The sequence below is a fragment of the Neopsephotus bourkii genome, unplaced genomic scaffold (assembly GCF_033783945.1).
Source record: "Neopsephotus bourkii isolate Nb327-2 ecotype Australia unplaced genomic scaffold, CSIRO-AGI_Nbou_v1 NB_741, whole genome shotgun sequence".
Lineage (NCBI taxonomy): Eukaryota > Metazoa > Chordata > Aves > Psittaciformes > Psittacidae > Neopsephotus > Neopsephotus bourkii.
In genome coordinates, this window is record NW_026901239.1 from 2,493,437 (window position 1) to 2,506,598 (window position 13,162).

At 42.3% G+C, this 13,162-nt stretch overlaps 1 protein-coding gene across 1 annotated transcript; it reads left to right on the forward strand.

The window, feature by feature from the left end:
* The first annotated feature begins 1,071 nt into the window (after positions 1 to 1,071).
* Positions 1,072 to 12,693, forward strand: NAAA (N-acylethanolamine acid amidase). Its single transcript, XM_061354690.1, has 11 exons — positions 1,072 to 1,298; positions 1,799 to 1,963; positions 3,627 to 3,753; positions 4,455 to 4,545; positions 6,738 to 6,814; positions 8,191 to 8,363; positions 9,237 to 9,299; positions 9,879 to 9,945; positions 10,495 to 10,523; positions 11,475 to 11,554; positions 12,366 to 12,693. Exons 1-10 carry the CDS (start codon positions 1,090 to 1,092, stop codon positions 11,548 to 11,550), a joined length of 1,077 nt encoding a protein of 358 aa, XP_061210674.1. The 5' UTR covers positions 1,072 to 1,089; the 3' UTR covers positions 11,551 to 11,554; positions 12,366 to 12,693.
* The last annotated feature ends 469 nt before the right edge of the window (positions 12,694 to 13,162 follow it).

Below are 13,162 nucleotides of genomic sequence, written 5' to 3' on the forward strand. Positions count from 1 at the left end.
TGAAATAGAAATGTAGCACTGCACACGGGAGAACTTAAAGAATCTTCCATTGTCCCACCATCTTGTGGTGGGAGTTGCTGTTGTCTGATTTTTGAGGTATGCATGAAAATAACATTGAACTTTGAGTTCTTTGTCAAAAGTAACTCCTGCTTTAGCCAGACTTTGAGGGGGTTACTGGTACCACCGTCCTTTCTCAGATGCTGTTTGAAATGGTTTCCTTATGGGGCAAAACCAGGTGCCATATGCACAGTATAATGGAAAGCATTCAATGGTGTTTATTTTCTTTCATGGGAAAGCCGGTCGATGTTCACCCTCATGGGAATTCACTCAGCTATATTACATTTAATAGTTGTATTTAATTCCTATTAGTTGTTTATTTGTGGGTTGTTGTCACATCTTGTCTCCTCAAGCCAAAAAGCTTATAGAGGCGTGAGGGAGATAAAGAACAAAGCCTCTACAGCTTTGACTGTTACTTTTAATTAAATGCTCCTTCTGAGGACAGGGCAGGGCTTGTGACTTGGGCCTAACAGCAAGTGGAGGATGTGTAGCTGAGTCTGGAGATGCAAATGCAGAGGAGCAATCCTATGGGGCTGAAGCGACCGCTAAAACAGGAGAAGCACTTAACATAAAATGCTCTTTCAGTACTCCAATTTTTGTTGAAGAACCGAAGGCCCATTCCCTGGATGTCCTAAACTAAACACCTGGAGGCTGAAAGAGGGAGACAATTACTTTCTATACTCCTTAGCGCAAGTGTCTAGTCTCCTCCATTTTCCCTCTTGTTTACAGCAAGCGGAGAGCCGTGGGCTGTGGCTGTCTCCCCTCCCCTACTCTATTGGACTGCCTCTTCCAAACTATTAGACAAACACAAGCCCAGGGCACTGCAGTACAGGCGCTCGCCCCTCGTTTACTCCTGGGTTCTTTCACTACAGTCGCTGTCCCTCACGTCCTGTCCTGACCCCACGGGCACGCCTTCTGAGGCAGGGGCCGGCCTTCGTGCCTCGGGGCGGCCGCCGCCACATCCCGGCCCGTCCCCTCGGGCCTGCCCCCTGCCGGCAGCGCTGCCCAGAGCGCCGCGGCCGGTCCTGCGCTATGTGGCGGGCGGCGGCGCGGGGGTCTCGGCTGTGGGGGCTGCTGGCGCTACTGTGCGGGGCGGCCGCGGCTCCGGTTCCGGCTCCTCCCTTGGTGGCCCCGCTGCTGTGTAATGTGAGCCTGGACAGCCCCGCCGAGGAGCGGTGGCTGCCAGTGCTGCGGCACTTCGACCCCGCCTTCCTGCGCGCCGCCGTAGCCCGGGTCATCGAGTGAGTGCGGGACGGGGCAGCCGCGGAGCGGGGCGTGAGGTGGCTGGGGCGGAGGGAGCAGCCAGGGTCGCTTTTCTCCTCTCCCCACGGCCGCGGAGCCCTTGTCGGGCCGCCAAGACCCGCTGCGGCGGGGCCTGAAAGAAGAGTGAAGGGGTGCAGCACGGCTGCTGAACTGCGCTGACCTCGGGAATGCAGGGGGGTTTGGGCCTTAACGTAGTACGTTTACGTTGTTCGTACGCTTGGGAACCTGTCGGAGGCACACGTCTTTTGCTCGGGTTGTGCAGGCTTCTTGGAGGATGTGAAGAAGCCGATGGGATTTGGTGAGGGAAGGGATGCAGGGATGTGTGATGCAGCATGGGAGAGGCTGGGGATGAGCGGTCAGCACCGGCTGGGACCGGCTGCCAGAGAAGTGGCGGAATTCCCTGATGTCAGGCTGCTGAGTGTAAGTTGCAGACCTTTTTGTTTCTGTCTCTGCTCATGCCTTGAGTGTTGTTTTGCAGTGAAAGGGTACCAAAATGGGTCCACGAAGTTATTCGACCCATAGCAGTGGAATTGGAGTTCCTTATGCCACAGCCCTTCGCGGGGGAAATGCTAGGACTGTGCAGAGCCTTGGGAATAAGTCTTGGAGATGGAGTCCTGCTTAACTTTGCCTACGAATCTACCGCGTAAGTGGCACTTACAGGATCTGGTAGGAATGGATGCTGAGAGTCATTTTAGCTAGAACTGGGAGAATGCATTAAAAGGCAGGTGTAGATATGTGGCAGATTATTTGCGCTGTTAATTCTCATGCTCTTTTCTATGTCCAGCTGGAAGGTTTCATTCTCATTAGGCAGTTTGTATCCTGAATTGAAAGACAAATGCAAGCAATGTTTTTATCTATTGATAAAGGTAATATATAGCTGTATAAAGAAATAGAGGTATAAGAATAATTTTTGCTAATCAGGAAGGACCACCAGTTCAAAGTATTTGTGTTCATTTGTCTTTGATCATGTAATACACTCTTTTGTCATTTAAATTGTCTAATTTCACTAAAAAGGAACCTAGAAAAATTAGCTGCGATCTAGTTATTTTAACCTTTTGTCTGAGATCAGGTTGCTTCCCAGCCTCTTTCTGGATGAATGTTCTCTATGACTGTGTAATGTAGTCTTTTGATTTGCACAGTGGAAAATGGATGCAGTATCTTTATGATAGAAAACAAAAATATCAGTGGAAAGAATACTTGGTTTTGTTGTCTTTTTTTCCCCCCTACAAGCATGTGCAGGAGAGTAATAAACACTTGGTGTTGCCTGTGAAGAGCCTAAGAATCAATATAGGTTGTTCTAAAAACCAGACACGCACAGCTGCTTGTGTTTATTTTATGATTTTTCTTACCTTATGGTATTTGGTTAAAGCAATCTTTCTTTAACATGAGGCAGTCATTTTGATGTTGGTTCTCTTAGTACTTCACAAAGGATAGGTATTGTTTTTAGCCCTGGTAAAGCCCGTGAGATTTTAAGTTTCTCAACCTTAATGTTACTGAAGAAAAACATCAGCTGGGAGCAAAGTGCTTGTTTGCATAATTTTTTACCTTTACAGTTCTGAAAGGCAGTGATGGGTATCACTGGAAGGGCATAATAATTTTTGAATTCTCTGCTCATTCGGAATTTCAGCCCATTTCCTGCTCTGGAGAGGAGGTTACATTATTGTTGAGATGGCTGACACTTTAACAACAACTGAAAGAACTTTGTTAGAACTTTTTATCTAGCTGTGATTAAAAATGTGAGTGGAGTCTGAACTGAGATGAAATAGTGTGCAATTGTCAGAATGAAATTGTCAGAATGTTGTAGAATGATGTTTTGTGGATGTTTTTAGATGTTGGCTTTTCATCTCAATTTAGAAGTGAAATAATGAAGTAAAACGAAATAATGAATGTTTTCCAGCTAGAATTGCTGCTTCCTACCTGGTCTGTAATATGTGACCTGATAAGTAATGTACAGTTTTTGTGTGTTTAGGACTTTCTCTTACGAATATTGTGCATAAACCATGTGGGGTGTTACGTAGTTATGCAGAGCTTCAGTCAAACCATTATGACTCCCCTTTTGTTTTTTTCTAATGTTAAATTAAAGCCTGTCAGAAACCTTGCCTGAAAGTACAGGATGAGGCTGTTCTCTCATGTTGGGAAACATAGGTGTTAATGCAAACTCCTAGTTGTATGCTTGTATTAGTAAAATACTTTGCAGAATATAAACTCAGTTATTCCTTCTGAAATGTTAGCTAGTTTAACTGTAATATTGCAAATATTGTCATAGCCTTTTCTGAAATCATTATTTCTCCTTTTTGTTTGGGAAGGTTCTGTACTAGTATTGTCGCTCAGGATGACAAAGGAAACATTTACCATGGTCGGAACCTGGATTACGATTTTGTTGATATATTAAGCAAGATAACAATTGATGTGCAGTTTATAAAAAGCGGGCAGGTATGATCTGTGGTTGATGTGGCTGGGTGATATTCCATGAAGGAATGTGGTATGGTCATATGGCTGCATAGGCAGCTGGGATTTAATGTAGGAATGTGGTTCGCATCCCAGGTTTAATGGATTATTAGAGTGCTGCAGTCACTCTCTCCAGGACTGTGGGATGAATGCTGGGTTTCTTTGCTTTCTGGACATTCAGCTTGTGGTGATAAACTGGAACAAATCACAGAATCATAGAATAGTTAGGGTTGGAAAGGACCTTAAGATCAAGTTCCAACCCCCCTGCCATGGGCATGGACACCTCGCTCTAAACCATATCACCAAAGGCCTCGTCCAACCTGGTCTTGAACACTGCCAGGGATGGAGCATTCACAGCTTCCCTGGGCAACCCATTCCAGTGCCTCACCACCCTCACAGGAAAGATAGAAGAACATGATCTAGTATCTCAAGATCATTATTTGGTAGATGTTGGAGGAAGGAAGTGTCAAGATAATAAAAAAGAAGTACTAGAGAATAGGGAAAAGAGATCAGTCTGGGCAGGGACTGACTCTAAGAGTTTTTTTTTTTCCTAAGGCCTTGTTAATTTTTATGACCAAAGTGTGTTTCTTAGAAAGAAGCAGAGTTTGCTGCTAGAGAATGTTGCTTGTATTTGAAGTAGTATTCTGTTCCAGCGTGCTGACATCCTGCATCTTTCCTGGTTTCAGATAGCATATCAAGGCACCACATTTCTTGGTTACGTTGGGTTATGGACTGGACAAAGTCCACGCAAGTTCACAATCTCCGGTGATGAACGAGGTGAACAAATCTGTCTTCGGCACTTGATGTAACATACACTGTTTTATTGATCATTGCCTCCTTTGGCCCTTCTCTCATATTCTCCTAGAGGGAAAAATACGATTAAGGAGATGAAATTGAATGTCTTGTCTTGCCCTCAGGGACTGAAAGCATGCATGTTGCCATGTTTTGGCTGTTGCAAAGGAGAGAGGGGTTTGTTTGCCATCACAATGTTATCTGAGCTTTAAAAGTGTCACAGGAGGCAGAGGACCTTGGGGAAAGGCGGAAAAGGCAAATTAATGTGGTTTGTTCAAGAGAAGCAACTGGAGATGGCAGAGTAGAGATTGTGAGAAAAAGTTCCAGTTGTGTAGAGCAAATAAATGCTTTCCTAGTTCTCTATCCTTTGCTTTTTATTCCACATTTCTCTGTCCACATAAGGCAGCTTGAAAGAGGATGGGAAGAGAAGGGTAACACTAAGATCTAGGGTAGGGGCAGCAGGGTTTGAGAGAATGAAAGTCGGAGCTGGGAAGGCAGCTGAGGACAGATCCAGTAGTGGAGGAAAGTTGAAAGATGTCAGTACTGGGAACTAAGACCTGTCAGTAGAAGATCTCGTAACAGTCAGGAAGGCAGAGGAAGGGTCATTGTCTTTTGCATCAGCAATTCAGTTTCACAGATATTAATAGTTATGTCCAACTGAGACCTTGGGTTTGCCTTTTCCATCCTGTCCCCCCTCTCTTTTGTATTCTCTTTTTTCCTTTCTTTTTAAGCAGTAGCCACTTTCTGCTTTTCTTTCTTAGCTGTTTGTTAGAACTAGAAACAGTGTAGTCTGAGTTAGAACCAGCATCTAAAACAAGTGTTTGTTTTTCCACGTGTGATTGTGGTAAGCATTTTTTCTTTTAATATTCTCCTTTAATCAGACAATCTTGTTTCTGAACTAAAAATTTAGGGAAATGAGTATGTGAACTACAGATGCCAAGGGAGATGACTTTAAATTAGGGTGAAGGTCTATCAAGTGACAACTATATTGTTTCTGCTGTGTTTGTGTGGTTTTGGCATACGAATAATTATAACCTTCATGTGCTGTGGTTCTTAATTCTCATTTCCTCAAGAACACAAACACTATTACTACCTCTTTTTTAGCTGTTTCATGATTTCTTTGTAATTCTTCCTCCTGTAATACTTCAGTAAGATGACTAATGAGGTGATTCATGCTAATGTTTGAGCTGACAGACTATTATATGAATAGGTCTGCAAGATTTTTGGAAATAGCTGTTACAAAGTGCTAGTACTGGTTCCAGTCACTTTTGACTCTTTATTGCTTATTATTCAGCTATGAACAAAACCAGTTTAAAATCTGAGCAGCTGGCAAGTGATCAAAACAGGAAGGAATGTGATATTTTTTGACTGAAATTGCTAGCACTGGTAAGTTCTGAGTGCTATTGTGTGTTCTCTGTACAGTGCCGAACACTGTCTTCTTTATTGTCCACTGTACCTCAGACTCCTCATTTTACAGCACCCTGTTAAGGTAGCTGGTCACAGGAATAGCGTACCTTTTGGTAGACAATCTAAGATAATGATGACTCCTGTTGTTACAGGTCTTTCTGGAAAGCAGGGCTGGTAAGCCAGCTGCTGTGGTTGAACTTCAGTTAGGATTATGTTGCCTATTCATATTTGAGCTGTAGTTTCACCTGGATGTAACACATTTTGTTAGCTCTTCTGAAGTGTTGACATTTTATGCTGATAGGCAGCTGCCCTGTTTCAGTGATTTAGCTGTCTGTGGTAGTTCAGTATCCAAATCTAATAATACAGAAAGCTGAGCATTTGAAACACAGATTTTGTAAACCAGGGCCTTTCCAGGGTATGTTAGCCTGATTCTGCAGCACATTTTATGTGTAAATATCAGTAAAGGAATACAGTAGCAAAGGAGTACTATCACTATTCAGTGTTATAAACAGTGAGCTTGAGATGGTACAGAGGCTCTGACTGTTTTCAGATGGTGTGTGCTTTGTTAGTCAATATGAGCTGCCTAAATTTGATGGGTTTATGATAGTAGTCTAGTTAGAGAATGAAAGAATTTATTGCGCTGCTCTTTCGTAAGGCAGTAAGGGAGAGATTGCAGAGCTAGAGATGGGAGAAGAAGGCGAGAGGATGAATTTCACAGAGCATATGTAACATGCATGTATAGTAATTTCTTTTTCCTTCTGTTTTTCTAGCGGGTGGTAGATGGTGGGAAAATGCAATAGCAGCTTTCCTGAATCGGAATTACCCTGTCAGCTGGCTTGTTCGAGATGTAAGTGCCCCAAGTTATTTTCTCATATTTCACAGTGATGTCATTTGTACTTACAAACCCTGAATAAATCTGATGTCACAACTTTTAGTTTCATATAAAATTCAATAAATTGATAAGTAGATGCATTTTGTAAGAGGAGATACGTATTGTCCCCAAATCGTTAGCGATGTGTGTGGGGTAAGGCAATTCCAGTCCTTCAGGGGGGCAATCTGTAATCAGTGCCAAAAGTCTTTGAGAAGCTGTGCAAAGGCTTAATTCCTAGGGCCTATTTCAGCTAGCTGTGATTTTGTAGTTTAACATACTGAAGCACCTGTACTCCGAGATGGTTAGTATCTCACCCCATGTTTATTTTACGTTATGGTTGATATGTTACTGTATTAAAAATGTAGACCTCACTGATGAGCAGCAGAAGTTACACTGGTATTCTGTATTACTGCATTAGGGTCCTACTAAGATAAAATGGGGTCTGCTGCTTCTGAGATTCTTGACTTATGGTAAACATGAATGGTATCGTACGTAGGTAAATAATGTCTGCTGGAGAGTTTGTGGTTCCTATTTTTTGGGTTTGAGATGTGACTTCAGGCTGTGACACAGTCACTGCAGCATTGCTGTCAGAGATAATTGTTTTCCAGAGCTTTCCCCACCTGTCTGAACAATTTTGTTTGATGCATGATCTACATATTTGGTTTTAGTTCCTGCACAGCATTAATTTTTAAAGATGTACTTCCACAGGTTGTGGCCCTGTGAGTGAAAACAGTAACTTCACTGGCTGTGGTGACTGTCCATTCATACTAAGTTGGCCACCTGCCTGTGGCAGGGCTTGCTGTGAGCAATGCCTCTGTCTTATTCACCATTGTTGCCTAAATCCTTTTAAACCACTGTCTTTGGTGGTTTAAAACTCCGTATTTCTCAAAATGGAGATATGCAGTGGGATTTTCCTCTTTCACCCCCATTTATCTGTCCCATTGATCACACTGAAAGGCTCTGCTGAGGATAGAATTTGCAGAGTATGGTCATGCCTCTGTCATTTGAATGGCACGCCATTTGAATTTCATTTTGAATAATTCCATTTGAATTTCACGTGGTTTTTGCTTTTTAACCATATACATATGTGTACATATGTGTGTGTATGTGCCTGTGTATTTACTGCTTGAACATTTGCAAAGCTGGGATTAGTGACTTCATTCACAAGTCACATGCATTTCATGTTCATATGCCAGTCAGTTTGGAAAACTATTTTCAGAGAAGTATTTTCAAGTAGCACTTCAGCCAATTTCAAAAAAGCTGGACCCGTTTTCAAGATGTCTCAGTTCTCATTTTTGTGCTTGACCATGCTCTGTGATCTCTGGTTCACTGTGATCTTCTTTTTGTAATAGACCCTGAGCAGAGCAGAGGACTTTCAGTCAGCTGTTCTCAGACTAGCTGGCATTCCCATCATTGCTGAAGTTTACTATATTGTAGGAGGTGTTTCGGCCAAAGAAGGCATGGTCATAACGAGGAACAGGAGGGGGCCAGCAGATCTCTGGCCTCTTGATCCTTTAGGTGGAGCGTAAGTAACAAAAACTGTTGTTTTTTTTTTTGGAGTTCTTTTTCATGTTCCTTCCCTGGGTGAGCGGTAAGGTTAGTGACACGGCTTTCTCAAGAGGTGCAGGGTATTGCTTATTAATGCTTACAGCTGGAGAGGAAGGCTTGAAAGCCTCTTCAAGGAGCCCCAGCAACTTCTCTTTGAGAAAGAGTTGCACCACCTTATCAGGTTGGGGCATCCTGGAGGGTTAAGGGTGGAGAAAGCATCTGTATGTGCTCATTTTTTTAGCCAGATTCTAAAGGAGGCAAGACTCGAGGGCCTTTCCTGTCTGCCTGCCAGGTATTGCACCAGGAAATTCAGCACTTCTCAGATAGCTTTGACTTAATGTGGTAGAAGGGTTGAAGGCTCAAAAATAACTTCCTATAAATTTTGTTGACATCAGCAGTGTAATACACGAAGGAGATTCTGAATAATTGCCCTGTTGTGAGAAGGACACTTATTGCATAGTCAGTAAGTACAGGCTTACCCATGGCCAGGTGTCCTGTCGGCTTTGTGTACTCCCAATGGAATGCTGTGGGCTGCATCATACCCATGGTCTCTTCTCCAGTCATGTGTTTAAAGGTCTGATACTGCTCTTATAAGCAGTCAGCAGTGCTTTTGTCACTGAGGCGACCAGGAGTTCAGAGGTTGCTCCTTTTTCATCTGTGTTCAGTGTTTTATGGTAAAGGCCGCTTGGTACTAACGTAGGTGTCCTTGGGCTGGCATGAGGTGAAGGAAGGAGGCTTTTTAGGGAGATTTTTTTCCTTTTGGCAAGACAGAGACACTGAGTCTTGGCCTTGATTAGTTACCTGCTGATTTGCCTTTTGTTTGCTTTTATATTTGTCTGTTGTGTTATAGGTGGTTTCGTGTGGAGACAAACTATGACCATTGGACTACGCCTCCTCCTTTTGATGATCGAAGGTGAATTTAGTTTGGAGTTCTGTGGTGAGATAACACTGTTATTTTGAAAAGGCTTAGAGATTCGGGTGTTTTCCTTTCTGAGGAGGTGTTGGCTCCTTGAGCAGACAGCTTACTATATTTCTGTAAAGCCACTCAAAAGGGAACAGATAAAGTAAGGAGTGATATTCACAGATGCCAGAGGAAAGTCTGTGTGGCACTGACTGGCATAAAAGATGAGAAATTGAAGTATAAGGCATATACCAAAAATTGCCTTATAAAGCAAAGTTTAGTAAAAGTTAAAGGATTTTGATTCACAGTGAAAAAATATTTGGTGATGCTATGAAGGTGCTTGCAGACATCACACAGTCTTCAGGCTGTGTAGTATGCAAAAAGCTGTTGGCACTTTCCTTGTTGGTCCGTACTCAGTGGTGTAGCTACAGTGATGTCAGTCTAGATTCAGTCACACAGAATTCTGAATTATTTTAGGCCAAGGAAGACTTTTCAGTGTAAAGGCATTTAGTGAGGAATTTTTCACATTGGTGCTTTGTAGCCTCTGGAACAGTAAAATGTGTTTAATAATATTGCATTGTTTTCCTCCAGAACTCCAGCTATCAAAGCTCTCAATGCTACTGGGCAGCACAACATCAATTTTGATACCCTCTTTAAGGTACTTCTTTTAAATTCTGCATTGTGACTTTGACTTAAAATTTCTTTCTTGAAGCAGCAATGCAGTTGCATTTGTGTCAGGGTTTAAAAGGCAGTACTGGCAAGGCATGGTGACAAAGGTGTGCTATACAGCCATCTCCGGAGAGTTAAAGACTGCTAAGTTTGTTTGCTAAAGTGTTTCTGAACTCGCTTGCCTGGGCATTTTGTAATAGCCTGCCAATCTAAGTGGAAGGAGGTGAATTCCATCAGCATCATCTTTGTGCAGTTCTTTACTTAAAGCACAATTATAAATATGACTGTAGGCAGATAGTGTTAGGCATGAGTGATATTTACCAGTGAGTTTGCAGAACTTAAATGTTGTGTATTCAGAAGCTTTTTTAAAAATATTTTTGTAAGATGGTCTGATGGTAAAACCCCCCAACAACCAGCAAGAGAAATCCCTGATTTTGCATTATTCCTTTTCGTACCTTCACCCTATTGCTGTCTCTAAATAGCCTTTTAATTCCCTCTCCATTTACCAAAATGACAACTCTTCAAACTTTCTGTACAGGTGTTGTCAGTGAAGCCAGTCTTAAACAAGTAAGTACTGGATCCAGAGATGTTAATCAGTGCCTCCTGCCATACCTCTGGCCACTTACAACTCAATCACAAACTTGCTTAGCATATTCCTATGTGTCTGTCTGATTATCTTGTGGTTTCCCAGCTTAGATTTATGCTTGTGGATGTGATGCTGTGTTTTCACTTCCGCAGCACTCTTGCTCTTTGGTCTGCCACCCCAGCCAAGAAACCACACTTCATTAGGCTCAGTCTGGTGAAGGGAAGTTCCTTTGCAACAACGAAACAAATGACTGCTTAGAGGAGGAACTGAACTTTCTGCTAAGTCATTTGTGCCTTGCACTTTTGGAACCTTAGGATTTGTGTTAACACTGAAAATGGCTTTCTCTGGAGTTTCTGATGTAGCTTTGCTTGATGTAGAAAAAGGAAAAGTATCGTAAATGGGGACATAGCTTTCAAGTACCATATACGGTATTTTGAAGAGATTTATTTCAGTGTACCATTATTGTTCTGCACCTTTGTGGGTTTTCCTGTTTTGTTTTGCTTTTATATGGAGCTCAGTACATTTTCTAGATCAGTCATTGGCATGAGAGCTTGGTAATGGCTTCTTCAAGGTTAATACCAGGATTCTCTCTCCTCTGTCACCTAAATGTGAGGAAATTTGGAAAGGAGAAGATTATATCTGTGTCACTGCTAAAATTAGAAGTACCATTTTTTTAATACAGTGATAAAATGGATGTAGAAATACAGTTCTAAAGTGGGGAAAAAATACTAAAAAATTGTGCCAGCAACCTTCATTTTTATCAGTCTCCTTCTTTTGTTTGAACATTTGTTGTTTTACTAAAAATCATTTGTCTTACTAAAAAACATTTGTTTCACTAAAAGCTGTTTTGCTGCTTTGCTATTTTTAGAAATGAATCTGCTTGCCTTTGGAATGTCACTCACTCACTCACTCCTTTCCTCTTTCCCTGCCAGTAACACGGTGTACACCACAGTAATGAGCGCTGCACTTCCAGATAAGTACCAGACATGGATCAGAACTGACACGTGAAGAGGTGTAAGTAGTGTGCTGGTACTCCCAGGTACTTGCACTTAAATAAAAATGTCAGCTGAAGAGTCAATGAGGGACAAAGCACTGCAGTAGCACTCAGGTGACTTAGTCTGAATTCCTGCTTCTCCCCTTGGTTTTCTTATCCACCTTGGGTAAATACCTTCCCTTGTAACGATCCGCAAGTGTTGACATTCCTTGCAGAACTCTTGGAGATTATCATAGCAAAAGTGCTTTGCCGGAGAGGAGGGGTTGGCTGTTGTTGTGATCTAAAGGGAGAGGTTCCCTCTGTGCACATTCTTGCTATTATTTTTGCCAGTCTCCCCACTCCTATGCTTGCATGCCTGCAAGTGGCTGACCATGACAGGGGCCCTGCAGGAGCCAACCTAATGCCAGCAGGAGGGGTTGGTGCACTTGGTAGCAAGAAAAAATCAAGCTTAATTTGTGACAGCCCCTCACAGATGACTGAACATGAACATCCTTTGAGGGGTTTGTCCTGTGAGCTTGCAGAAAAAGTCAAAGCAGTTAAACACACAGGGTGCCTCTCGCAGTGGCTTTAATGTGTTCAGAGAAAGACATTAGGTTATGTCGTTTCTGTTCCAAGAAACTCTGGTTGTGTGGTCTTGGCAGGAGCATGAGAAGCTCCTGTCCCAGGTTAAATAGTTTTTAAGGTTACGACTAGTAGTGGCAGTCACATTGCACATGTGATTTTTGCAAGAGCAGTTCTGTTCTCTTAGGGATTCTGACAAGTCTGTTTCTTACTTCTATACAAACCTGTGCTCTCTTCTGAATCTTTGTTTGCTTTGTTTTTTTTTTAGTTCAACAGACAAAATGAGTGAAAAGATGAAGCTTTCCAAGACCAGCATATGCTTTTAAAATCACTTTCACAAGCAGTACAGTTGTTCTGGCTTATTAAGTACGTGAACCTTTGAGGAAACAATGGCTTGTTAACTCTTTGAAGTGTTGCAGGTGATACTGTTGGTGAACTGTAATGAATGTTTGATTGATTTTATTGTAATCACTTTGTAATTACGAATTGTAATTTATTAGCAGATGTTGATGGCTAAAAATTGCTTTTACTGTTTTTGGAAAGGGTTGTGAAATGTATTTATGTGCTGACTAATATACAAAAAATCATGTATTTTGCATGGCTTGTAGGTTTGAATATAGTGAAATAAACATATTCAGCTGATGGCTTTTTTTGTTTGTTGGGCTGCACTGTGACTGCATATTGAATTTGGGTACTTCTTGGGAGCATCCCAGAAATACTGAAGGATTTAAAGAGTCAATACCAGTGGATAACTTTACATAAAGCTCAGAGGTTCCATTCTTCACTGGACAAAATTCCTGCTAATGCCAGTGAGGATTTTCCCTGAGAGAAGGATGTGTGATTAAAGAGTTAGGTTGGAGCACCGTTTCCAGGTATGTGCAATGTTGCCTTGTAGTAGTTGTCCACTGGTTATGTAAACAGTTTCTGTTACAGCTTTCTGGGAATGTGGGCCCTTTATCTCCTTGCGCTGAGTCTGGCTGAGTGTCATAACCTACTTACCTGCATCCTCTACTTCTTCTGGGATAAATGTGCTGTCAGCTTTGCCTTGTCCCAGTTTGTACTGGA

Excerpts from the sequence above, each read along its gene's own strand:
- NAAA (XM_061354690.1), top strand. The coding sequence starts at position 1,090 with ATGTGGCGGGCGGCGGCGCGGGGGTCTCGGCTGTGGGGGCTGCTGGCG. Across the intron at positions 3,754-4,454 it reads AGTTTATAAAAAGCGGGCAG|ATAGCATATCAAGGCACCAC; the intron begins GTATGATCTGTG and ends TCCTGGTTTCAG. Across the intron at positions 4,546-6,737 it reads AATCTCCGGTGATGAACGAG|CGGGTGGTAGATGGTGGGAA; the intron begins GTGAACAAATCT and ends CTGTTTTTCTAG.